The 27,803-nt window shown below is 39.6% G+C and overlaps 1 protein-coding gene across 8 annotated transcripts in view; it reads right to left on the bottom strand.

Annotated features, from left to right (window-relative positions):
* Nucleotides 1–11,342: 11,342 nt before the first annotated feature.
* LOC117409428 (bridge-like lipid transfer protein family member 1) overlaps nt 11,343–27,803 on the bottom strand; it is a 127,418-nt gene continuing 110,957 nt past the window's right edge. For all 8 annotated transcript variants that reach the window (XM_059006497.1, XM_059006501.1, XM_059006502.1 and 5 more), the window contains 16 exons: nt 26,230–26,369; nt 25,425–25,623; nt 23,526–23,729; nt 22,881–23,057; nt 22,479–22,616; nt 21,148–21,405; nt 20,459–20,612; nt 20,116–20,273; nt 19,770–19,962; nt 18,756–18,973; nt 18,029–18,280; nt 17,549–17,752; nt 16,989–17,183; nt 16,491–16,625; nt 15,889–16,054; nt 11,343–11,995 (listed from right to left, as the gene is read on the bottom strand). In XM_059006497.1, coding sequence (XP_058862480.1) covers nt 11,779–11,995; nt 15,889–16,054; nt 16,491–16,625; nt 16,989–17,183; nt 17,549–17,752; nt 18,029–18,280; nt 18,756–18,973; nt 19,770–19,962; nt 20,116–20,273; nt 20,459–20,612; nt 21,148–21,405; nt 22,479–22,616; nt 22,881–23,057; nt 23,526–23,729; nt 25,425–25,623; nt 26,230–26,369 — 3,008 coding nt within the window. In that variant the 3' untranslated portion in view covers nt 11,343–11,778. The remainder of the gene's footprint in view (nt 11,996–15,888; nt 16,055–16,490; nt 16,626–16,988; nt 17,184–17,548; nt 17,753–18,028; nt 18,281–18,755; nt 18,974–19,769; nt 19,963–20,115; nt 20,274–20,458; nt 20,613–21,147; nt 21,406–22,478; nt 22,617–22,880; nt 23,058–23,525; nt 23,730–25,424; nt 25,624–26,229; nt 26,370–27,803) is intronic.

Genomic DNA, 27,803 nt, shown 5'->3' with positions numbered 1-27,803 from the left:
ATAGTTAACTACAGTGCAGTAAAACCCAGTCACACTGTAGAACTTTCTTTTCTCACTTTACCTGGTTACAGGAGTTTGAAGCTTTTGTTTGGTTATGATGCCAACCAATATTTCATCATTGCTTTTCTGTTCATTATTCTACCCCACAAAAATCAGCAAACTCATGTAAATCGTGTGGCCGTTTTACACTTCCATGAAAGAAGTGGCAAACATCTATACAGGAATCCTCCACATCAGTAGGAGAGACAGCTTAATGCTTTACAAGCTGCTGTTGCAGTATTGTGACTCATGTGGCACGGGCAGCCAAGGACATAAAGTTCTGGATTTTTGTTTCTCATTTTGACACTTAGGGAATTATGCTTCCCAACATTTACTGCAGCATTGTCGACACTCAAAGCTATACGGTTTTTCCATGGGATGTCATGCTCTTGAAAGACTTTATCAAAAATGGCTTGGGCTGTACCTGATGCACTCAACCTCATATCCATCAGTTTATTCAGAAATTATACTATCATTAGTATCCCGTATTTTAACAATGAGTGGGTACATGTTTGCATCATCCTGATCATTATTTCCATCAATATCCAGTGCCACCAATAGGATTTACTGGCCTTGGTGCAAGACTGTAAAGTAGCCAAACATTTTAATAAATCAATTATGTAACACGCTTAATTGGTTAATAACTCCATTTAGTTAATATTGAAACATATTAATAGCTTCACATTAGTCACAAAAAACGTTTTAATCATAGGCATCAATTGGATTGTTTAATTAACGCTATAAAGTACAGAGCATGGTAAATCGAGGCTGTGTTTATTATATTTTGCCAGTATTGCATGTACAGTTGTAAGTTAACTATTATAGTACAGTGAATTAGCAGTACAGCTATGGTCAAAAGTTTTGCATCTCTCTGTATAATTCAATTATTATAATGGTATGTCAACATGGAAGATGCGAAACAGCCAGGAACTTTCGCGGTCATGTATTTAGCAACGGTGGCGGAGGGGATAAACAATACCACATTCCCATACAGTCAGTCTAGAAAGTGTTCTCATGCAGCCAAAAAAATGCCAAAATCGTGTTGTATTGTGTACTGCCACAACAACGCCATAAAAAAACAAAGGCCTTAGCTTTTACATGATCCTGTCAGAGGCAACTTGTACGGGCAGTTTTTCAAACCCAGCCGTTACATCATGAGTTTCCATATAATCACTGGCCATTTCTGTCTGTTTTGTACAGGAAAACTGACAACAATTAAAAAATGTGACATTTCGAAATCTAACATGAAATACTATTGTACGACTATTATGGCTTCCGGTGGACTTTTTCAAGATCGTTCAGTAGTTTCTTTGAGTACATGATGTTAAATAAAACATAATCTAGGTTTATTATTTAAATTATATCTCAATCAAAAAAAAAATAATATAAAAATAATGTAGGTGATACAAAACTTTTGGCCATAGCTGTACCTGTGGGGCTCTGCCTTCCACTGTGTGTGTGTGGAGCTGCTCCTGGAGCAGACCGGGCTATACCACCGAACAAGCAGAACACGCTCCACGGCAGGAAGGGTTTCACTGTGTACATGAATCAATCGTGCTAGTCTAGTGTAGCATTAGAATCTGTGTTTACTTGTTTTACTTTCTAAAAGATTTGAACAGTATAGATTCATGGAAGTGTTATGTTGTATGTGACTTTTTAAGAACATAAGAAATGTTACAAACAAGAGGAAGTCCATTTGGCCCTTCTTGCTCATTTTGTTGCTTAGTGATCCAAGCTAGCCATTTCTTGAAGGACCTGGGTGAATCAGCTTCCACAACATGTTTGGGTAGTTTATTGCAAACACCCACAAATCTCTGTAAAGAAGGGTTTCATTTTTTCATTCCTTGCTCACATTTTCAGAGCACTGCTAAGATGCCCCTGTATGTAAAACATCTGCTTTAAGTATTTCTGTGTTATTTTGTGTTTATATATATATATATATATACAGTGCCTTGCGAAAGTATTCGGCCCCCTTGAACTTTGCGACCTTTTGCCACATTTCAGGCTTCAAACATAAAGATATGAAACTGTAATTTTTTGTGAAGAATCAACAACAAGTGGGACACAATCATGAAGTGGAACAAAATTTATTGGATATTTCAAACTTTTTTAACAAATAAAAAACTGAAAAATTGGGCGTGCAAAATTATTCAGCCCCTTTACTTTCAATGCAGCAAACTCTCTCCAGAAGTTCAGTGAGGATCTCTGAATGATCCAATGTTGACCTAAATGGCTAATGATGATAAATAGAATCCACCTGTGTGTAATCAAGTCTCCGTATAAATGCACCTGCACTGTGATAGTCTCAGAGGTCCGTTTAAAGCGCAGAGAGCATCATGAAGAACAAGGAACACACCAAGCAGGTCCGAGATACTGTTGTGGAGAAGTTTAAAGCCGGATTTGGATACAAAAAGATTTCCCAAGCTTTAAACATCCCAAGGAGCACTGTGCAAGCGATAATATTGAAATGGAAGGAGTATCAGACCACTGCAAATCTACCAAGACCTGGCCGTCCCTCTAAACTTTCAGCTCATACAAGGAGAAGACTGATCAGAGATGCAGCCAAGAGGCCCATGATCACTCTGGATGAACTGCAGAGATCTACAGCTGAGGTGGGAGACTCTGTCCATAGGACAACAATCAGTCGTATACTGCACAAATCTGGCCTTTATGGAAGAGTGGCAAGAAGAAAGCCATTTCTTAAAGATATCCATAAAAAGTGTCGTTTACAGTTTGCCACAAGCCACCTGGGAGACACACCAAACATGTGGAAGAAGGTGCTCTGGTCAGATGAAACCAAAATCGAACTTTTTGGCAACAATGCAAAACGTTATGTTTGGCGTAAAAGCAACACAGCTCATCACCCTGAACACACCATCCCCACTGTCAAACATGGTGGTGGCAGCATCATGGTTTGGGCCTGCTTTTCTTCAGTAGGGACAGGGAAGATGGTTAAAATTGATGGGAAGATGGATGGAGCCAAATACAGGACCATTCTGGAAGAAAACCTGATGGAGTCTGCAAAAGACCTGAGACTGGGACGGAGATTTGTCTTCCAACAAGACAATGATCCAAAACATAAAGCAAAATCTACAATGGAATGGTTCACAAATAAACATATCCAGGTGTTAGAATGGCCAAGTCAAAGTCCAGACCTGAATCCAATCGAGAATCTGTGGAAAGAACTGAAAACTGCTGTTCACAAATGCTCTCCATCCAACCTCACTGAGCTCGAGCTGTTTTGCAAGGAGGAATGGGCACAAATTTCAGTCTCTCGATGTGCAAAACTGATAGAGACATACCCCAAGCGACTTACAGCTGTAATCGCAGCAAAAGGTGGCACTACAAAGTATTAACTTAAGGGGGCTGAATAATTTTGCACGCCCAATTTTTCAGTTTTTTATTTGTTAAAAAAGTTTGAAATATCCAATAAATTTCGTTCCACTTCATGATTGTGTCCCACTTGTGTTGATTCTTCACAAAAAATTACAGTTTCATATCTTTATGTTTGAAGCCTGAAATGTGGCAAAAGGTCGCAAAGTTCAAGGGGGCCGAATACTTTCGCAAGGCACTGTATATATATATATATATATATATATATATATATTATATATATATATATATATATATATATAAATTAAGAGATTTCTTGTAATTAGAGTATTTGAAGCTGGATGAAACATCAGATTTCTCTTTTTATACATAAGAAATAAAGAAAGTTGTGTTAGGTGTTGTGCTTTATTTGAATTATGTAGTCAGTGGCAATGACATTTGAATACACTGGAACTTGTTTTCAACATTCCACCATTCTGTAGCATTATTAAAAATAAATGCAGCAGCCATTTAACATGTATTATTTGTTTATTTAGCAGACGCCTTCATCCAAGGTGACTTACAGAGACTAGGGTGTGTCAACTATGCATCAGCTGCAGAGTCACTTACAATTACGTCTCACCCGAAAGACAGCACAAGGAGGTTAAGTGACTTGCTCAGGGTCACACAATGAGTGTGAGGTGGGATTTGAACTGGGAACCTCCTGGTTACAAGCCTGTTTATTTAACCACTGGATCACACAGCCTCCTTGACGGACATAAGACCCAAAGTATTGTGATAGCGAGGCTCCCGAAAGGAGGTGTCGCAGAACACTAGTGTCCATCTGAGATCAGTGAATGACTGCACCTCCTCCATAGCCAAGGTTGTGTTACAAGAAGAAAGTGTGAATGAAATCGTAAGGAGAACATGATTTGGAGAAGACAAAGCGTTATGCCTCAAATTACAAGAAAAAGGCTGAGGAAGCTGATGTCCCACTGTCTGTTGAAGTCACCTTGGGGGGGGGGCAAACCTTAAAGCACATCATAAAATATTATAGTCAGCTCAAAAGGGTGTTTGTTATGTATGACACCAGTAACAACTCCTGGCACTGTCCATGCACAAAACCACGCCCATCTTGTTCTCATTTGTGTCCAAATGGCAACTTTTCCAAACAAACAAAGAGCTTTTTAAAAGTGTGACCAGCGTTGAGCTGACAGACGCAGAGATGGCTCAGGAAAGAAAAGATGTTGCAGAGGAACTTCCAACTGTAATTAAGTATGACCCTGTAGGTCCATGTCTTGTTCAAATGGTGAGCTACATAGCATCTGAAAAAAAATACCAAGCCCTCTTCCAAGAGTCATGACAGTTCCAGGTTTCCACACTGACTACCCCAAAGAACTGTTCCCTGCTGAGACTAGGTGTGCCTCCTTCAAATACACAATTCATTATTTGCAGAATGAATCGACTCTTAATCACATATAATCTGTACAAACCTAGTGATTCATTTTTTTTATTGTTATTATTTTTGGCTAATATTGTGCTCCAAGATTTGAACACTGGGCAGAAGCGTCTTTAGAAATCCTCACAGGTGTGGGTGAACCTGTGGTCCCTGAACCAGGTGAAGAGGATGGGAATAAGAGCATTGAAGCTGAGGAGCTGGGTGTTAGCTCAGGTAAATGTGTAAAGCCGCTGCAACTCAACACGGTTGTGAATTAGGGTGTCATGCACTTTACAGACACTTGAAACAAATCAATCTGCAGTACTCCTAACTACATTGAATCGGCATTATACAACTGAATTATTTTTGATATCTAACACTATGTGAAGTCATGCCAAATACAAAATAGCAAATGGTGTAATTACAAATAATTATGAGCCTGGTGAAATGTGTGAATATGTGATTATTTAATCTGCAGAAAAGGGTATAAATTGATTTTGGGGCACCCATAGTTTAAACTTGGAGCAAGTTCTTTAGTGGTTTTTCACATTGTATTCAAAATGTAGGATTCTGCATATTTGAGTTGTTTACTGTTAAGATTGGGCATTACTTGAACAGCAGTTAGGTACGCTGGTTACCATAAATGTGTTCATTTAGAAAAAAACATGGCATTATTTTTGTATGAAACAATTACATAACTCAATGTTGCAATTTCATGATGCTTGTTTTTGTAGGGTCAGGGTTCCATGAATTAATAGGCTCTTCCTCCAGGATGAAACTATGGTTTGTTAGTTATTTTTTATATATTGGTTTTATGTTTGATATAGTATGCATTCCAGGGTTAGAAACTAACAATAATGTGCTTCTAGTCGAAAGGACTAGAAAAGCTTACAAACAAGCACTAGGATGGATGTAGGTAACAGAGTGCCAATATACTTTTTTAATTGAATGATTTTTCAGGATCGGTCCACAGAAAATGTTTTTCTACCACCAGGTCACAAACAAATGCAATTTTAAATCCTTCACTATATGGTGTATAGCTATTGACAAAAATAATTGTTTGTTCTTGTGTTGCATGTTTCTGCACAGCTTCCCCAGTCCTTATTAGAGAACATACTAATGGAGGAGGTGCTGAGCAAGGGAGACACTGTCTATCTCATGCTCTCACTGGTGTGCAAATCACTCAGACTGACTGTGGTGCTGAGCGAGGGAGACACTGCCTATCTCAAGCTCTTATTGGTGTGCAGATCACTCAGATTGATTGTGGTGCTGAGCAAGGGAGACACTGCCTCTCATTGGTGTGCAGATCACTCACATTGATTGTGGTGCTGACCGAGGGAGACACTGTCTATCTCAAGCTCTCGTTGGTGTGCAGATCACTCAGATTGATTGTGGTGCTGACCGAGGGAGACACTGCCTCTCATTGGTGTGCAGATCACTCAGATTGATTGTGGTGCTGAGCGAGGGAGACACTGTCTATCTCAAGCTCTCACTGGTGTGCAGATTACTCAGATTGATTGTGGTGCTGAGCAAGGGAGACACTGCCTCTCATTGGTGTGCAGATCACTCAGATTGATTGTGGTGCTGACTGAGGAAGACATTGCCTATCTCAAGCTCTCACTGGTGTGCAGATCACTCAGATTGATTGTGGTGCTGAGCAAGGGAGACACTGCCTCTCATTGGTGTGCAGATCACTCAGATTGATTGTGGTGCTGACTGAGGAAGACATTGCCTATCTCAAGCTCTCACTGGTGTGCAGATCACTCAGATTGATTGTGGTGCTGAGCAAGGGAGACACTGCCTCTCATTGGTGTGCAGATCACTCACATTGATTGTGGTGCTGACCGAGGGAGACACTGTCTATCTCAAGCTCTCATTTGGTGTGCGGAACCCCATAGCTATGAATGATATTGCCCAGAGGCAGCATATATAAAGAAAACAGTTGGGCCAAGAATTGAACCCTGTGGGACCCTACATGTAACCTTGGACAAAAAAAAGAGGTCTCCTCCTGTATTTTAACAAATTGCAACCTGTTCGAGAGATAGGATCGAAACCAAGACATAACACAACCTGACAGTCCTTCCAGATTTTCAAGGCAATCTATTAAAACAGAATGTCAATAGTGTCAAACACAGCACATAAATCTAATAGTATAAGAACCGAATGTGTACACGTCAGAGGATAACAGCACATCATTATCCACTCTAATAAGTGCTGTCTCGATGCTATGATAACAGCACATCATTATCCACTCTAATAAGTGCTGTCTCGATGCTATGATAACAGCACATCATTATCCACTCTAATAAGTGCTGTCTCGATGCTATGATAACAGCACATCATTATCCACTCTAATAAGTGCTGTCTCGATGCTATGATAACAGCACATCATTATCCACTCTAATAAGTGCTGTCTCGATGCTATGATAACAGCACATCATTAACCACTCTAATAAGTGCTGTCTCGATGCTATGATAACAGCACATCATTATCCACTCTAATAAGTGCTGTCTCGATGCTATGATAACAGCACATCATTATCCACTCTAATAAATGCTGTCTCGATGCTATGATAACAGCACATCATTATCCACTCTAATAAGTGCTGTCTCGATGCTATGATAACAGCACATCATTATCCACTCTAATAAGTGCTGTCTCGATGCTATGATAACAGCACATCATTATCCACTCTAATAAGTGCTGTCTCGATGCTATGATAACAGCACATCATTGTTCACTCTAATAAGTGCTGTCTCGATGCTATGATAACAGCACATCATTAACCACTCTATTAAGTGCTGTCTCAGTGCTATGATCACAGCACATCATTAACCACTCTATTAAGTGCTGTCTCAGTGCTATGAAAAGGCCTGTCACTTCGTGCACTTCTTTAATTCTTTAATAGCTGTTGCAGTGTGGGTCTGTGGTTCTGGGAGAGGGACCTAAGCAAACAGCTTTGGTAAGCTACCAAAGTGCTGTTATAAATTACCCAGCTGTGTGACGAATGCACCAGCTGAGTAAGCCTGCTTAAGGATCACGTCTGAGACCCGACACTGTTTATATGGACAGGTAGCGTCCTTATTAAGCAGGCAACTTGGGTGCCTGCACCAAAGAAGAGACGACAGCATCTACTGGAGGGAACTCAGCCAAGCAGAGTTTCCCTGCTTCATGTATGCTATACAAAGTCCCCAAAGACCAGGAAACAGATGGAGCTGTAGCCGGATGACCCCATGATGAGTGTATCTCGAAAAGAAAATCCGGGTGGGGGTGTGTGAGAGGAAGTAGGCTCGTCCTCAGAAATGGACTGCTTCCATGTCTTAGCCCTCTTAATCAGTTAGAAGTTCTGCCGACAGAGAAAGGTAAGCCACCGGCACTGCACTGTTCGAGTCCACCTCCTCAGAGGGTAACTCTGGATTGCCCATCTCCTCAGAGGTGGCGATGGAAAGCAGATGGTCTTGCTGCGAGCCTGCGCTTGGTGCCCCTTGTTGCTCCAGGAGAACAGCGGAGGATGGTGGAGCAGTGCGTTCATGCAACAGCTCAGCCAGTACTGTGCCCTGCTGGGAAACAGCTGCCCACAGCTTGTCCAGCTTTTCAGAGTCCACTGACCTTTTCTCCTCCTTCTTAGAAACAGGAGGGAAGGGAGAGGCAGAGGATGATGAGGAAGGCCGTGCCACTTGTTGAACTCTCCTGTTCTCCCTTGGCACAGCACCCTCAGAGGAGGATGCAGCCATCCCCATAAGGGATGATGCTGGGGAGCATGTGCAGTGTACCGGTGGGAATGGGAGCAGGCCTGGACCCAGTTACCACAGGAGCGATCTATAGGGATGTCCACCTGCAGCACTCTGGTTAATCCAACAGTCCAAAAACTGAGGAAACCTACTAGAGCCCTATTATTCACAATAATTCTGCAAGCAGAACTAATGTGGCAACAAGACACTGAGGGAGAAAACTGCAAGCAGAATTAATCAACGAGACACTGAGGGAGAAAACTGCAAGCAGAATTAAATCGAGACACCGAGGGAGAAAACTGCAAGCAGAATTAATCAACGAGACACCGAGGGAGAAAACTGCAAGCAGAATTAATCAACGAGACACCGAGGGAGAAAACTGCAAGCAGAATTAATCAACGAGACACCGAGGGAGAAAACTGCAAGCAGAATTAATCAACGAGACACCGAGGGAGAAAACTGCAAGCAGAATTAATCAACGAGACACCGAGGGAGAAAACTGCAAGCAGAATTAATCAACGAGACACCGAGGGAGAAAACTGCAAGCAGAATTAATCAACGAGACACCGAGGGAGAAAACTGCAAGCAGAATTAATCAACGAGACACCGAGGGAGAAAACTGCAAGCAGAATTAATCAACGAGATACCGAGGGAGAAAACTGCAAGCAGAATTAATCAACGAGATACCGAGGGAGAAAACTGCAAGCAGAATTAATCAACGAGACACCGAGGGAGAAAACTGCAAGCAGAATTAAATCGAGACACAGAGGGAGAAAACTACAAGCAGAATTAATCAACGAGACACCGAGGAAGAAAACTGCAAGCAGAATTAATCAACGAGACACCGAGGGAGAAAACTGCAAGCAGAATTAATCAACGAGACACCGAGGGAGAAAACTGCAAGCAGAATTAATCAACGAGACACCGAGGGAGAAAACTGCAAGCAGAATTAATCAACGAGACACCGAGGGAGAAAACTGCAAGCAGAATTAATCAACGAGACACCGAGGGAGAAAACTGCAAGCAGAATTAATCAACGAGACACCGAGGGAGAAAACTGCAAGCAGAATTAATCAACGAGACACCGAGGGAGAAAACTGCAAGCAGAATTAATCAACGAGACACTGAGGGAGAAAACTACAAGCAGTTTTAACCCGAAGCGCGTGTCTCGGTCCAACAGGTGCGCTAGTATTTCTGTGAAAAGAAACAGAAAAGTACACACAGAGAAACAATTCTCTCACACAAAACAGTAAACACTTGATTACCGTTAATTATGTATAATTTCTGTAATAATTGTTTATTAAACTAAAAAAAAATCACGTTACAGTTAAGTTTTTTGAGAAGGGTAAGTTATATGAGATATTTAGTAAAGGGGTTAAAGGTTGCTTACCCAGTTATGTGGATTACATAAACAATTGACCAGTAGTATGTGTGAAAGTGTTCCAGTTCACCCTTTCTAGCACAGCAATGCCAATGGGAATACCCACTTTCCAGGGTATAGTTTTGTATCATTTCATGAATTTGGCATCTTTCTGAAGTAATACAGGCAGACTAGACTGTTGATCAGCAGCAAAGGATTTTGGAAGACGGTAATCTCACCTGGTCATGGCAAACAGGGAGTGGTTTCATAGGTCTCTTTTCTGGTACAGTAGCAAGTATATTTTAAAATTGTAGAATATACATATATAAATAATTCACAAAAATAGTTCACAAAAGTCATGAAATTACAAATTTAGTAATGCTTTACATTTGTCCAATGATTCCAAATTGAATCATTCATGAACTTAAATATATCTGGAAAAAAAAAGAAAAAACCCTGCCACATACCGTGTATAAAACTAGCTACTTATCATTTCAAACGCTACATTTATGTAACATTTTTATAAAAACATTATCTCACCATCATCTTACCTCCGCCATCATGCTTCTACAGGTAATAGTAACATACGCTTGGAATTAAAAGTAAAAAAAGTGATCTCCTGTGCATGCTCGTGTGTCAGCTGCCATGCTCCAGGCCTGCAGACACCACTCTCCCAACTTCCGTGCCATGAAACCATTGTTTTGGTAACATGCAGCAAATCACCAAAGTGTATTTTTAACTGGGTTTGGTGGATGGGCTAGGTTACCTTACTGGTACAAATACATGGACCATTTATTGTATTAATTACTTTTAAATAATAAGAATTAAAAAAAAAAAAAAAAAAAACACAACTATAAATTGCAAAAATAGAAAATGTATTAGACGATAGTCGATAAAAAGGCAAAAACAACAAAAAGCCAGCGGTAAGATGAAAGAATAAAGCTATTTCAAATGTTGTTGGAATGAATTCTTCACAAAACTCACATCAGTATAAGAATATATTGTAACAATAATCAATCCAAAGTTCTTTCAAAGAAGACAGAACAGGTCAAGTTTGCTGCTGTTGGTGCCGCTCTGCTAACTGAAGCGCATTTCCTTTACTGTGTCAGCGTTTGCCTGTTCCTGATCTGTTTATTTAAACAAACAATTCTAGTGTCCACGTCTTGATTTTGTTTCTCGTTTGCCTAAGATGAAGACACCATTGCTATATGAGGCAGTGCTTCATTGGTAAGTTTGCCTCTGCATTGAGTTTGGGCACTTCCACTTGGATAATAAAGTGCGCTGCTAAAAGTGTTCCTCATTTCGACCCACATGACAACCTCTGTGGTGTTCCATGTCACATTACAGTGTACTGTTGCATTATAATGCCCTTTAGAAAAATAAACAACATTTAGCAAAAGCAAAAACAATTCAAATCCCCCCCCCTTTCGTTTCTTAGTTGTAAAACACAAAAAACAAATGTAAACGGCAAGATTTATTATGTTAAGAAATCAATACATTTATTAAATTCACATTGAAGAGTCAGTAGTATTTTATATACATTAAGCCTATTGCACATCATCATTTAAAAACGGAATGCTAAGCAGAAATGAAACAATTTAAACCTACATTTTGTTTTTTTCAAAATATACAAAGTACCACAATAAATGTGCAATACTTAAAAATGAATACACAGTGGCAGCATGCACCACAGTAAACAGCTACACGGACACTCGTACATTTACACAGGAATAATAGTGTCAACGTAAAAGTAAGGGTAGCAGAGAAATATCCAGTTTTGTTTTGTTTTGTTTTTTTATATGTACCGCTTCTCTTGTTACGTAGTGTTTCACATTGCAAGATAATACTTTTTTAATTCATAGTGTCAAAGATCTGAAGGTAAAAATCAGTAGACATGTTAATGCTCCTCCTTGTCTCTGCCTTTCTTTTCCTTTTCATCTTGAAGTGCGGTGCCCAGCTTTTTGATCAGGACTGAGAGAACCTTATCTAATGGATCCATGACTCCTCGCTGAAGCCACTTTGGAATCGTGGTCCTGGCATGATGGAATCCCAGCTTCTGGAGAATGTAGTCGACTCCAACTGGGTCGATCTTTCTTCCAGTCCAAGAGATTAATCTAAATAAAACACAGAACCTTGCCAGTGATACGAGGAACACATTACAGGCATTCTTCCACGATCAAGTCGATCACCAGGAGCTAAATCTGAAGCAGCTTTATTATGTGTGGCAGTCTTGTTTACTGTTAGTTTCCTTGTGCAAGTGACCCGTACATTCCCAAAGTTTTGGACGATCAGTATGACTCTGCCATGCAGAGCTAATGAAAACACACGTCAGTTGGTGCACAGTATCTAAATGTGCACCAATTACATGTTTTTGTACCAGCTTGCTTATTTATTACAGACAGTGTATTATGTACCGCTAACTAGACCCTTGCTACCCGACCCAAGCCCGACTGGACCCGACAATAAGTGTCGGCTCGGGTCAGTGTGTTATCAGCGAGTGGATTTTTGAGTTTATTTTTAAGTCAGTATTTATTTCTTTCTCTGTGTGTAAGTGCTTCCTAAAACTCACTTCCTGCTTCCTTTTTTGCCTGTCTAAAAATATCTTGCATGAGTGAAACGCTGCTTTAGTGGGAAGGACTTCCAGCATGCACGTGAGAGAAAAAATACAAAACAGATGAACCCGTTTTATACCACCACATGTTAAGATCATACCCTGTTTATTATCACGGTTTTTCAAAAATCGCCATACACCATAGGTTCTTTGAGAAATGACCTCTCTTAATATCATTTCACAAGCAGCTTATTGTCACATTCTGTGTAGCCTGTCAAATGCTGCGTGACCAGGCTTTATTAAGTAATCACAGGATATAATTAAATTTCCAATGCAACTAACAACCAGTTATCATCTTGGCTGATAAACTGATATTTTTTGCAGCCTGTCAAATGCTGCGTGGGCGGTCTTAACGGGATACAGTTCGGTTACAAAACACCAACATCACCAAATTAACAGTCTTACAGAAATGCACATAAAAAAAAAACACAAGTGCAATGCCTATTGATAGCGCTCATCAGTCAACAATTCATGCCTTTTATAGATAACACAAACTGTTTCACTCCAGTTAATACAAAACGTATTTGTCCTGTAGTAAACTACATGCATTTGTTTAAATGTAAAGAACGACTACATGTACAGTATTAAAACACTGCTCTTTAATTCACCGTTAGGTTTCTTTCTTTTTTTCTCACACTCGTAATGTGCTGTCATAGGCAAACACGAAACCCGGTGTCCCAGGAAATAAGTAGATCAGGAAAAAAGTTGATCAAGCTCTAGAATTTAAAGGGTTCAATTGTTTCTAATGTAAATGAGCCTAGGCTAGGAAATATGTAGATCGAGCCAGGAAATAAGTAGATCGGATATATTAATGAACAATAAATAATTTAAAATTAACATTGTAAGTATAAACTATATCAATTAGTAGATCAGATTTATTCGGCAGTATGCTGCAAAAACGCATAATTTAAAATGACTTTTGTACGTATAATTTACATTAATGTAGATCGGATATATTCGACAGTATTACGCTAGATAAGGGAATGTGAATATCGCTGTAATATATATTAGCAGCAAATAAGTAATTTAAAATGAATTGTATGATTGTATGCATTTCTGGAGGTGTTTTTGTTTTGGGAAGCACTACACTATGGACAGCAGGTATGCGAGCGATTGTCCAAAAGTTAAAGCATGAGTTTCAATCATGGAAAAAATTAAGCTCCATGCTGCGATTACTAACTAGGCCACGGTGCACATCAATCACACGATGTACTTGATAAACGTTGCTTATACAGTATTATTATTTTATATTTGTTCTTTCATTTATTTTTACATACAGTACTTTGTATAATTAGGACAGAAAACTAACAGGAGACTGGTTATCATAGTGCATGCATTTCAATTACAAGTCTGGGAAGAAACTGTATATTAATTAGTTACAAACTAAAGAGTTAACGTCTTTGCTAAACCGTGGTAAATACCTGTAGTTCAATACCAACCAAGATAGCTATTGCAAGAAACAGAGATCATACAGTATAATATAGGCTACTGTATATCAGCATGATTTTAAAAATGGTAAATTCCTGTAGTGCACAACCATGTAAGACATATAAAGGAGAAAGAGATATAGTATATTTAACTAAAGTGATTTATCACGATTTAAAATCATGTAGATATACACATATATACTGTATGATCTCTTCCTCACAAATCTTATCCCTTAGTAATACTGTATATTACTGCAAGGAATACAATTGTCACGTTTTCAAAGAATATGGCATTTATATTAATGTATTGTGTGCAAACAACATGAGAGATTTTTTTAAAATTCCCAACCTGAGAACACGACACAATTCCTTTCTAAAAAAAACTTTCGTCTGGCTATTTGCGGATCATTTTCTTCACCCTATTCCAATTTAAAAACCACAACCCTTTTTTTTTTTTAACTGGCAGTGGTATGCCTACGTTTTGCCACGTCTAAACTGTAGTAAAGTTACAGCTATACTAATATTAATATGTAAAAATACGACCTTGTCATACTAATATGATGGATGCAGCATGTCATCAGATTATAATACTGAAACATTTTAATTTTGATTAAAGTTTGACAACATTGACGTGTAAAAATCATTTAATATATAAATAAATCACCGCGATCATGCATAAACTACATCAGATTGACAACAATGTTATAGAAACATGAAAAGACAGGGATTTAAAACATTTTACCGTATAAAGAGCCGTCGACCACACATTTTAAAGTTCATACGAAAAGACAGTGGCACGAACACGCACCAATATAGACAGTCTAGTAAATAAAACGGCCAGATAAAAATAAAAAGCCATGCACTGAACCTCCCCTTTAATCAAACTGTAGCCCCGCCTTACTTCTGTCTACTTTTGCCTTACTGCGCTTGCGTGATCAACTTTTTTCCTACGACACCGGTTTATATCATGACACGCTTTATATCACGAATTATACCTGCACGGCAATCATGATATAAAGCTGGTTCATCTGTATATAGGCTGATGGAGTAAAAGATAAATTAAAAAAAAACTAACAGGAGAATGTGTAGCAGTGGAGCGTTCCGTTGCTGTAAGGGTTCGTCTAAATCCACCGTTTGGAAAAATTAAGACGTTGTATTCAGCTTTTATAAACGTCCATGTGGCTTTGTACAATGCAAATCCTGCAAAATATTACTGAAATATGACAGCAAAAACACAGGAAATTCATCTCTGCAGCGGAAGTATTCGTCCTATAGCTGTTTTAAAAGCCATAGTCATGGTGTAATATTTGTTGTTGAACGTTACATTTAGACGTTTGATACGATATAGCCTTGTCCAAAATGAGTATGCAAATTTACAAGAGCATCTTCTGTGTGGCTATTTATGGTAACAGAGTTCTAAAGAAGCCTGCTTTTAAATCATGCAGTGCTGGATTACTAGGAAAGGAAGTAAATGAGATCTGATTAACTGAGAGTGATCTTTTCTTTATTTACGTTTGAACTGGAAACCAGGAATACTCTACACTGAAGGTAGTTGGTTTCAATAGCGTATGTTAGCAATATATTTGTGGAGATGGTCGGGACGGGTATGCAAATATTTCAAAGGTCTCGGGCTCGGATCAGGTTTTAAAATGTAGGCCCGAGCAGATCTCTACTGCCATCTACTGAATATGGAGTATTGTAAAGCTAGAATGGTTTGAGCAGGTTCACCATAAATGACTACAGTTTTCAAGATATATGTAACAAATGTAAGTGTGACATACACATGCACAGGCACAGACTACCGCTACAACCCTGTTGTCAGTCCCACAGGGAGTAATACTAAATATTCATTTTAGTAGCATGCAGCAGTTAAATCAATAGGGACATTGATTTAACCTGAATTTGTCATTTGTAGAACACTCAGCGCTTAAAGAAAAGATAGAGAGAGCTAAAAATACAAGAGAAGTACCTGAGTGTAGGCTCAAGATGCCATGTATTGCATATGAACTCTCTCCAGTCCACGGTGGTGTAGTTAATAGTCTCCTCCTTGTCTTTCTCACCAGAGTTCTCATCGTGAATGGTGGTGGGACTTTTCTGACCCGGTCGAGTCGCAAACAAGCGAGGAGGGAAGAGGGCTGGGTGTGAAGAAAGAAACACAAGCAAATCATGAGAGGAAATCTTCAAATCTCAGCTCAGACGTGCTGTCGCCCCCCACAGACCCACTGGTAATGTTGCAGACAAGTTCAAGTACAATGCTACAATGCTTTAGTTTCCTGCAGCCCCTTAAGTATCACATGTATGATTTACTTAACATCAAAATGACCATGCAAGGAATTTTTTAAACATTATTAACACAGTATATCTCTTGTGAGAAGCTTTAAGTATTTCAACAAACTTTCATAATACAGGAGGTGAACCGGTGAAAATCCCGACCTAAATGGAAAGCTAAAAGCTCTTAAATACATGTTAGAAGAAAAAATAGAAATGGATTGCTACTTAACCAGAATACCCTGGCACATAAAACATCATGCTCTTTTCATTATGAATTTAAATACAGTAATGTGCGATTACCTTTTTCTTTTTCTTTCAGATAGGCGGACACCAGATCGTGCAGAAACATGATCAGCTCTGCATCCATAGTAACACATATGTGATCAGTAAATTCTGTCACAACACTGCACTCCACATTTGGCTTGCTGTTGGTTTCTGAAAGAAACAATTTATATATATATATTTATATTTATATATATATATATATATATATATATATATATATATATATATATATATATATATATATATATATATATATATATATATATATATATTTATTTTTTGCAAGTGTATCTGCAAATACAATATGTTTACTGCAACTGTGTTAGATTATTAAATAAAAAGTACAACATGAAAACTCATTTTTTTTGTAAATGACTGTGTCAGACCACCTTCTTTTATTACAGTGAATGTATACTTCATTGGCTCCTCCGTTAACCTCTGTTGCTGTAACTGGTAATACTGGATGGGGGTTGAATCTAAAACACCGACGTGGAAAATGAATAAAGATCATACCCTGTAATGCAGGCTCCTCTGGCTCCTGCACGTGGATTGATTTGAAGTCCAGTTGCATTCTTGGCAGAGCAAAGATTGTCTCAGTCTCATGGTTGTAACTCAACCCTCCTCGGAATCCACTCAGCAGGCTGGAGCTTTTGGCTGCTACCCCACTCTCTGTGTTGTTTGCATCAACATTTCGAAGGAGGTTTAGCTCTAAATGTAATAAAATAATGACAATGAGCTACACAGTATCAGATATCCCCTATTCTCACTGTATACAAAGGACCATTTGGAAACATCTGGTCTTGCTGGTCATCTTTAAGTGACCCAAATCTAAACATGTATTGAAAAATTAAGTTTCCTGTACTTTTAAAATACAAGGTTTTGTGGCAACAAACAATAGGGACTTCAGAACAGTAGAACTGAAAGACAAAGAGATAAAAGTACAGACACAAAGCATTACAGGTCGCTTACTGTTGGTTGCTTTGATATCCAACAATTTGCAAATAAACTAATAAAAGTAAATAACCATATATTAATAAAAAGAAGAAAAAAAATCAGCATCTTAAATGTCTTGCCTTCATTTCTCATGGCAGTCACGTAGTTAAACCACTCTTTGACGCTTGCTACTCCATGTGGTGGGTTTTCATGACGGCGTCTGGTTATTTTGGTGATGGTAGCCATCGGGCTTTCTAAGGCTCCACAAGGTTTAGTGACCATAGTATTGTGGCCCAAATGAAAGTCTAGTGTCTGCACAATGTATGTTGAATCATCACTAGAACCTGCAGTAAAAACACACACAAAACAAGAACTGAATGATACCAGTCATAACAAGCAAGTTCTGCATAAAAATACAGACCATGTGAATGAAGTTGCATTCCACTAAATATCTTATGATACAATATATCTATTTATATATCAATTAACTAAATAAAGATTTTGTCTAGTCAGTGTGCCTACCGTTTAGGACTTATGAAAAGGTTAAACCAATTAAAACAGTTATCCAAATAATCAAAAAGTTCATTGTTTCTGTAATAAATGGGTTAAAGAATAGCTACCATCTTCCCAAATCTTCTGGGCCTCAGTCCAAAAAGCAATGTTGGGTTCTTCCAGGTGAAAGAGCGCCCAGGACTTGGACCTGAAATTAGGCCCATGGAAACAGGCTAGTGTCATGTGGTTCCCATGGAGGCTCATAGAGCCTCCTAACTGAACAGCATCTTCTGGCAAAGGCATCTGAAACAGGGATATGTGGCACCCAGCGATCACCTTCAAAACCCCTGGCCAGTGGCGGTGATGAGCTGCATCCATGACTAAGAACAAAATATCATGTTTAATGGAGTTTATCATCCTTTATTAAAAAATAAATAATAAAAAGATTAGAAAAGCACAATATTTAGTCTGTTGCTGTTAAGCTGGGATTCATCTGTTATTATTATTATTATTAGTCATTTAGAAGACGCTTTTATCCCAAGTGACTTACAGAGACTAGGGGGTCAACTATGCATCACAACTGCTGCTGCAGAGGCACTTACAATAGGACCTTGGTTTTACGTCTTAACAGAAGGACAGAGCACAAGGAGGTTATGTGACTTGCTCAGGGTCACACACAGTGAGTCAGTGGCTGAGCAGGGATTGAACCGGGGACCTCCTGGCTACAAGCCCCTTTCTCTAACCACTAGACCACCAAGCCTCCATACAGTAAATAAGTTCCAAGTATCAGGATCAAAATATGTAGTCTTGATTGACTGGAGGAACAAAACAGTCCCATGATCATGCAATACTTACATTGTTCATCAGAACCTTTCCCGACATTAATGACTGGAGCTTTGGGAGGCATATAGGGGACAGGACCCCAGGTTGACAAAGCCCGCTTGCTCGTATCAAACTGCTGAGTGAAGAACTCTTGAAGTTTCATACCAATCTTAATCAGGTCTGGAGTAGTAGATCTAGATATTATAACCTGGAAGATATCCCACTGTAGATCCCCATGGACAAAGATTTCACTGAAATATGAAAGTTAACCAAATGAGATCTTAGCAAAAAGAAAATCCAGGTTCTCTTCTACACCCTCGCTATAACTAACCTGTTGAGGTCCAAGCCTTTTGTTCGTTATATCGAAAGGACAATCAAAATGAAGGATAAACTGTTGGAGTAAGTTAATGAGATGATATTGTGAATACAAGTAGAATTACATGTACCTGTTCGTCTCATGCATGTAGTATTCTGCCTTTGCTTTATCCTATTCGTTAAAGAATTAAAATGCAGTACAAAAAGCAAAAATGCCTGCATTACTGCTTTTTTCAAATGATCAATATAGTTTCCAGCTTTGTTGCAGCATGAAATGATTTTCGTTTCGGAGGCATAGTTACACAGCACACGCTTTTTATCAAGACAAAAGAGTTGACTTCACTGCGGAGGTGGCATCCTGTGCGTAGAGACCGGGATGTTCACAGTGTGTGTTTATATGATCTTTTTTGATTTTTTATTTGGGGTCCAGGGGCCAGGTTTGTTACAGCCGAAGGTTCATTATAATGGTGTTATAGAGAGGGTGTAATGCATTTAAATTCACTTATAAACGGTTCATAAATGTATATTTAAGTCTATTTTTATTATATATGGGTACACTATTAAAATAATTCCATGTCACATCAGATTTAAAAAGTTATTCATAATGAGTTAAATGGATAATAATTTGCAAAAAAAATGTAAATTCAATAATAAATCCCATACAGTCATTATAGTTATAATAAATGACGAATGGCAGCCAAGAGGAATGCTGTACCCAACTCTAATGTATACCTTTTCTCTGACAAGCTCGTCTCCTGGGTGTTACACAGATTGACTTTCCATTCATCTTGCAGCTGGAGGTCCGCATTGCTGAAAATCCCCATCAGGATGCTGGAGCCCATGTAGTCAACGCGAGCCTCGGTGGAGCCCAGGGTGATTTGAATTTTATGGCTGGGCTGTTGGTTCGGATGTTCAGAGATATGCGCTGAAAGGAAACACTGGAGCTTGAGGAGATGATCTACTGCGAGGAATTCAGTACACTTAATATGTAACTTAAAAACTACAAAGATTGAAAAGATGCTCATTTAGCAATACAATTTCCCAGCAGGCTTTAGTCCTTCATTTGAATGCAACTTACCAACCATTTCCAGAGTATTAACATCAATATTGCCCCCCACAACACCTCCTTTGGAGTCCAGCTTTGACCTTCCCAAGCCAACGGACATGCTGATCTCCCGGTCTCTGTTGCTGCCTACTGAGAGCCGGCCCTGGCTTTTCAAACCACTCGTAGTCCAACTAAATCATGACAAAAAACAATAGTAAAAACTTCTGTAAAAATACCTTAAAAAAGCAAAGGTTACCAGGTATCGAGTTTATAATACTCCCACACAGACAAATACATTGACTCCTGAACAATCTGTAGCGGCAGAGCTAAATACCGCCACCGTTTTAATAATAATGGGACCTGGAAAGTGACTTACGTGTTGTTCCCCATTACGTTGCTCATGTTCATTTGTACATTCAGCTGCTTCAGGTTAATAGCAAACACGACCAGCGTCTCCCAGGGCGAGCCCTGCTGGCTGGCAATCTTACTGGCCTTGTTAAAGGATGGCATGGATGTTTTAGTGATGGAATCTGTCAAAATTAGACACAGTTTAATAACCTGAAGATGCACCTGAATTCACACACTGCACAAATACTGTAAAAGCTCCATCCCAAGTAGAAGGTTCTAAGAGTACCGTAATAATTATTATACAGTAATTATTAATATTTTATTATTATCTATATATCTGCAAAATAAAATTAGTACAAATGTATTTCAATTTAAAAACAAGTACTTTTACGGCAAATCATATGATGTTATTTAGGTAAGAATAATTAGACTTCGTATTTCACAAGCTATTAAACTAGAATTTTTTTCTTTACAAACTACCAGTCAAAAGGATTGTTTGACAATATAAATGCAAATGACAATAAAAAAAATGATGGCATTTTATAAGCCACGTAGGAGACCGTGTTAAAGATTTTTAACTTGCGGGACAACACTGACAGTGAGCCGTCACACTCAATGGGTTTTCCAGGTTATCAAGTTATATTATAATAATAATAATAATAATAATAATAATAATAATAATAATAATAATAATAATAATAATAAATTATAGCTGACCTCTTCTTGGTGCGGAGGAGTCGGAAACACTCCTGGAGCGGGTTACAGCAGGAGACTTGAGGCTGTGGGATATCCCCCCTGGGGACATGCTGCTGTTCTGGGCATGGTCGCTGAACACATTCGGCGACTGTGGCCTGTGCTGGAAGGAGGCTGCCTGGGAAGACTGGTCCCATGTCCTACAGTATGCTTTACGGGTCGACTCAGGGGAAAGGTGCTGATTGAGCCCTTCAACAGAATCTGGTGTTGCTGGCCCTGAAGCTGGAGGCAAAGAAATAAATACAATACAATACAATGTTACACTATACAGACCATAGACCTCCACGCTCCACGTGTCACATCTCCTTTTAATGTGATAATGGAGCACTCACAGCCCAGAATAAACACAGAGCAACATGAAACCTTAAAGCTTCTGACAGTATAATAGCACATCCATCCATAGTAGTAAGAGATTAATAATAGTGAAATACTATTTTACACAGTTGTTGGCTGGGTGATTTTTATATTAACCAAATACAACATTTATATTTGAGGCGTCCCATTTTGTCAATTGGAAAATAAATTTATAAATTGTTTAAAATTGAAAAAAAAACAAACAAAAAAAAAACCTTTAAAACAAAAAGTCCCAACAGATCTCCAAAATAATAACAAGGACAAAATAACTACATTAACACCAAAGTATCTTCTTGCTTTGTGTGGAGAGGTAGGGCGGATCTCTGCCTGGAAGAACTGTGTTGGGGTTTGGCAGGGATAGGGTTCATTTCTGTCTTGCCAGAGAAATGTGTGTGTGTGGCCACAGGTGTAATTACTTAGTTAATTGAATTGATTCCTGTTTTATAGTTTAATTGGCGCCTCCTGCCTGTAATAAGCAGGCAGGTATTTAAACCAGTCAAAGAGTTTGTTCTGGGCTGTCTCCAGTCTGTGTGAAGAGAGAGGCTGTTATTTGGGAAGAAACCTGTGTGGTTTTCCCAAAAGGTAGTGTGTAAACCTTTTTGTTTGTGTGTGTTTAAAGATTGTTTTGTTTAAATCAGTAAACGGCTTAGCCGTCCGATTTGTAGTTAGAGAAGTGAAGAAAAGTTTAGTTAGCACTCCAAAACGGAGTTAGGTTTTGTTTTCATTTCTTTTATTTCTGTAAATAATAAAATTCCATGCAAGTGCTTAAGAACTTCAAATTCTTCTGTTTGGGTCTGCTTAAAAGGGGCTACGAACCTTACAACAAGTAAAATCTTTTACAGTGGATAAAGAGATGCTTTTGTGCTCTCCTTGAAAAGCGTCTCAAAAGGAAGGCCTGTGTAAACCTCACCCTGACACGCTTAATCAGAATAGTTGCTCACCTGGCAAATTTATAGTCTGATCCCCTAGAAAGAGGCGCCTTGCAATGCTCCTCCTGTACCAGGCTCGTGGGAATGCCAGGATCTCACTAAGCCTCCTCATATCATACTTAAAGGAAGCTGATCCTATGTCACACACAGCTGCATAAATATAGAACACATTTTTATTAATATTGTATATAGATACATAAATATACTAGCATAGCTTTTCAAGTTATCTAACTCATCGATGAACATATTTCATCTAGATTACCTATTACAGAAACTCAGTTTTGTTTTTTTCTCTAGGGTATGTCTATGCCACAAATGATCTCTTATAGTTTATAGCAAATTTAAACAATGTAACATTTTGGTCATTTGCATTTGACAGCAAACAGGAAGATGTGAAGATGAGGAAATACAAACCTGAGATGTTAATTAAAGTGGTCTCAATCTTGCCCCCTTTCCCTGGCACCATGCTCTCAATAAAGAGAGCCCCCCCAGAGCGCCTCATGCGGGACAGGCTCACTTTCACAAACTCCAGGTTGATGCTCAGGGAGTCTTTACGGCCCGTGACAGAGGAGGGCTCCTCATCCACAGTACCTGCACGCAGCAGGAAAGTTATTGCAACGAGAGCTTTAATGATATTCATTTTTAGGAAGACATTTTTCTGGCATTTCAAAATCAAAACATTTCAATGACATCATAACAAGTGAAGCAGCTTTTTTTTTTTTCTTAAAATACTGATTATCCTCAATTTGTCCACATTGCTACCGGTAATTCAATTTAACATCCTTGTAATTGGTAATTCAGTAAGTTAGACTGTGTTAAGGAAGATAGCAAATCAGCCAACTTTAACAGTACTATTTGGATTCAAAACCATTTCTCTCAGAAGGAGATGGACCCATTCGCGCAAGTAAAAAGGTTAAATGACTATAATACATCCTGGCTCGTGGAATGACTCTAATCATACCAATACTACATATTCAAGTTTAAACTTTATTTTATTCAGAAGAATAAGCTGGCTGATTTCTTTCTTCACTCAGTGAGAGTTTAGTTATTTTTTCCCACCTAGTGGGCCTGAACCAGGGGTAAGGCCAGTGGCAGCGGACGTCTGTTTCCCGGCTCCGTAGGGATGGAACACGTACAGTGAGAAATCTGACATGCAGGCTGTGAAACTCAGTCCTGATGAGCTGGCATTGGCACTGGTCAGGTCCGACTGGCTACTGCTGTGCCTGGTTCTGCCCAGTGGACTTCCAAGTCCTGGGGAGGGACCTGCAGAAGAAAAACAAAGTGTTAGTACCAAAGACAAACAAGGTCATCCAAGCACATCTCCCGCCAAGGAACAGTGTTAGTATCAAAGACAAGGTCATCCAAGCACATCTCCCGCCAAGGAACAGTGTTAGTATCAAAGACAAGGTAACCCAAGAACATCTCCCACCAAGGAACAGTGTTAGTATCAAAGACAAGGTAACCCAAGAACATCTCCCACCAAGGAACAGTGTTAGTATCAAAGACAAGGTAACCCAAGAACATCTCCCGCCAAGGAACAGTGTTAGTATCAAAGACAAACAAGGCAATCCAAGCACATCTCCAAGGAACAGTGTTAGTATCAAAGACAAGGTAACCCAAGAACATCTCCCACCAAGGAACAGTGTTAGTATCAAAGACAAGGTCATCCAAGCACATCTCCCGCCAAGGAACAGTGTTAGTATCAAAGACAAGGTCATCCAAGCACATCTCCCGCCAAGGAACAGTGTTAGTATCAAAGACAAGGTCATCCAAGCACATCTCCCGCCAAGGAACAGTGTTAGTATCAAAGACAAGGTAACCCAAGAACATCTCCCACCAAGGAACAGTGTTAGTATCAAAGACAAGGTAACCCAAGAACATCTCCCACCAAGGAACAGTGTTAGTATCAAAGACAAGGTCATCCAAGCACATCTCCCGCCAAGGAACAGTGTTAGTATCAAAGACAAACAAGGCAATCCAAGCACATCTCCAAGGAACAGTGTTAGTATCAAAGACAAGGTAACCCAAGAACATCTCCCACCAAGGAACAGTGTTAGTATCAAAGACAAGGTCATCCAAGCACATCTCCTGCCAAGGAACAGTGTTAGTATCAAAGACAAGGTAACCCAAGAACATCTCCCACCAAGGAACAGTGTTAGTATCAAAGACAAACAAGGCAATCCAAGCACATCTCCAAGGAACAGTGTTAGTATCAAAGACAAACAAGGCAATCCAAGGGTGTAGTGTAGTACCTTTATCAGGAGGGGGCAGCAGGGTGTAGTGTAGTGCCTTTAATCGTGAGGGGGCAGCAGGGTGTAGTGTAGTACCTTTATCGGGAGGGGACAGCAGGGTGTAGTGTAGTACCTTTATCAGGAGGGGGCAGCAGGGTGTAGTGTAGTACTTTTATCGGGAGGGGGCAGCAGGGTGTAGTGTAGTACCTTTATCGGGAGGGGGCAGCAGGGTGTAGTGTAGTACCTTTATCAGGAGGGGGCAGCAGGGTGTAGTGTAGTACTTTTATCGGGAGGGGGCAGCAGGGTGTAGTGTAGTACCTTTATCGGGAGGGGGCAGCAGGGTGTAGTGTAGTACCTTTATCAGGAGGGGGCAGCAGGGTGTAGTGTAGTACCTTTATCGGGAGGGGGCAGCAGGGTGTAGTGTAGTACCTTTATCGGGAGGGGGCAGCAAGGTGTAGTGTAGTACCTTTATCAGGAGGGGGCAGCAGGGTGTAGTGTAGTGCCTTTAATCGGGAGGGGGCAGCAGGGTGTAGTGTAGTACCTTTATTGGGAGGGGGCAGCAGGGTGTAGTGTAGTACCTTTATCAGGAGGGGGCAGCAGGGTGTAGTGTAGTGCCTTTAATCGGGAGGGGGCAGCAGGGTGTAGTGTAGTACCTTTATTGGGAGGGGGCAGCAGGGTGTAGTGTAGTACCTTTATCAGGAGGGGGCAGCAGGGTGTAGTGTAGTACCTTTATTGGCTGCATTCTTTACGCTGTTCTGAGCGAAGGGGGGGGTGGGGCCAGCAGGGTGTCCCCCATCTGCTGTGTGGGCAGTGGGCGGAGTCTCCAGCTCTCCTCGGTTTGATGAGAACACCAGGTCCAAGGAAGGCAGCTTCAACATACACTCCACTCTCGACATGGGCAGGCAGCTAAATTTGATCTGAGATGGCTAAGAAAAATAAATCAGTGCAAAGTTATTTATCAAACGATATTTTAATGTGAATAACGAAATGTAATGTCATCATATCAGTGCATAACTGGCATAACTGTACGGTAGTAAAAAAAAAAGGTAATGCTGGAAATTATGTTTCAACCTGTATCATTTACTTAATTCCATTGATACAAGATTAACACGCTAATTTCCAAATACTAAATATTATTATTATTATTATTAATATTATTATTATTATTAATATTATTGTTATTATTATTAATATTATTATTATTTGTTTATTTAGCAGACGCCTTTATCCAAGGTGACTTACAGAGACTCGGGTGTGTGAACTATGCATCAGCTGCAGAGTCACTTAGAACTACGTCTCACCCGAAAGACGGAGCACAAGGAGGTTAAGTGACTTGCTCAGGGTCACACAATGAGTCAGTGGCTGAGGTGGGATTTGAACCGGGGACCTCCTGGTTACAAGCCTAATTTTTTAACCACTGGAACACACAGCCTCATTTTATCCTACTATCCTAATATGTTTGAACCAACTGTCTAGACCCAATTCACTCTATTTTCAATTGTTAGTTTGCAATAAGAGAAGAACCAACATACCTGCACCCTCACATAAACCACCACATCGACAGGGAATGAGGAGTAAGCTGATGTGGAGGACGAGACCAGGGATGTGGTGGACTCCTCCAGCTGGTCCACAGGGTCAAACTGAGCCATGTCTTCATCCTGAGCGCTGACAGCTGTCATTACAGGAGAGTCAAGAAATGGCATCAGCAGCAAACAGCAACAGGATTCACATATATACAATTTAACAAAGGGACATAAACACATTCATTACAATATCAGATACAAGCAGTACTGCTGGTTTCCCTGGAATTAAAACATGAGAAGTGCAAATACTTCACAATGACCTTCCTTCCTTCTATGTGCAATATATTTAGCATTCAAATTGCAGTAGATGCCCCTTATTAGCAACCACTCGGTTCCCAGCAAAAAGTTGTTATTAACCGAACGTTGTTATAAAGCGAAAAGCCACATTTTCAAGTGTATGTATATGGAGAAACAATGTATACTATAGTTGTAGAAACAGCACACTGAAATACACGTCTTGGTTCATTACACTGTGAAAAAATAAAACACCAAAAACACCAAATATCAGAACAAACAACTGTTTACTAATACTACACGGATGTGTAAAGCAAACTGTATACCCAGTACTGTATTGTACACATAGTACTACAACAATGTACTATCAATATCCTTACAAACAGGAAACAAACTTGGTATACAGGACTTACATTTAATACAGAAGCATCATTTTAAAATAAGTAATTGTCTAATGTTTGTTTTTTTACAATTCGCCACCTCCAGCTGTAAATCACTCTCAATTTTGCGTGCAGCTTCATAGTCAATTTCAAAATGCGGCATACAACAGATTTTGAGACGCCAAACTTTTGTGCTACCCGTACTTGTTTAGCACCGGGTGCACGTAGTGCCTCCAGAATCCGAACTTTATCGGCTATAGAAAGGTCTACACGTTCTGAAGCCATGATGACAGACAGCAATCAGACTCAATAAATGTGCATCTGCGTTATGAAGGCTGATACATAAATAGACGCTGTGATGCGTGCGCGCGATGTATTCATGTGCGTGCCGCAGCCATAGAAATTGTAAAAAAAAAAGTTGGCATTAAGCAGCAGACAGTTGCTAATATCTGAAATCCATTAACATTAGTTTATAGGATGGGATTGGTTCCCGTGAAAATGTTGTTAATAACCGAAAGCTGTCTTTATCAGGGTTGCTAATAACAGGCATCTACTGTATGTAGGACAGTATTCCATGCTAATAACCAGCATCTACTGTATGTAGGACATTATTCCATGACAGGAATTCAAATTGAAATCATCTCCCACAGAACTGTTAAAACCGGGTGCAACAGGGCGAGGTGCCCTGTACATTGATTTGTTTATTTTATTTTAGAACGGGGTCCCCCTCCGCCCCTGTGTTATTTTGTATTATTATTATTATTATTGTATTGGTTAAATGTATCGATGACGGCGAGCACCGTATGTTTTGTTATTGTTTTGTTTAAATGACGGCGTAGCCGAATGTTTGTTTATTTTGGGTAGTAGCGTGGATGGGAAACCCCATCCACAGTAACTGAAAAACTCGTG

The sequence above is a fragment of the Acipenser ruthenus genome, chromosome 2 (genome assembly GCF_902713425.1).
Source record: "Acipenser ruthenus chromosome 2, fAciRut3.2 maternal haplotype, whole genome shotgun sequence".
In the NCBI taxonomy this organism is placed as follows: Eukaryota; Metazoa; Chordata; class Actinopteri; order Acipenseriformes; family Acipenseridae; genus Acipenser; species Acipenser ruthenus.
Note: the sequence above shows the minus strand (reverse complement) of the source record. Positions and strands in the feature narration are given on the sequence as shown.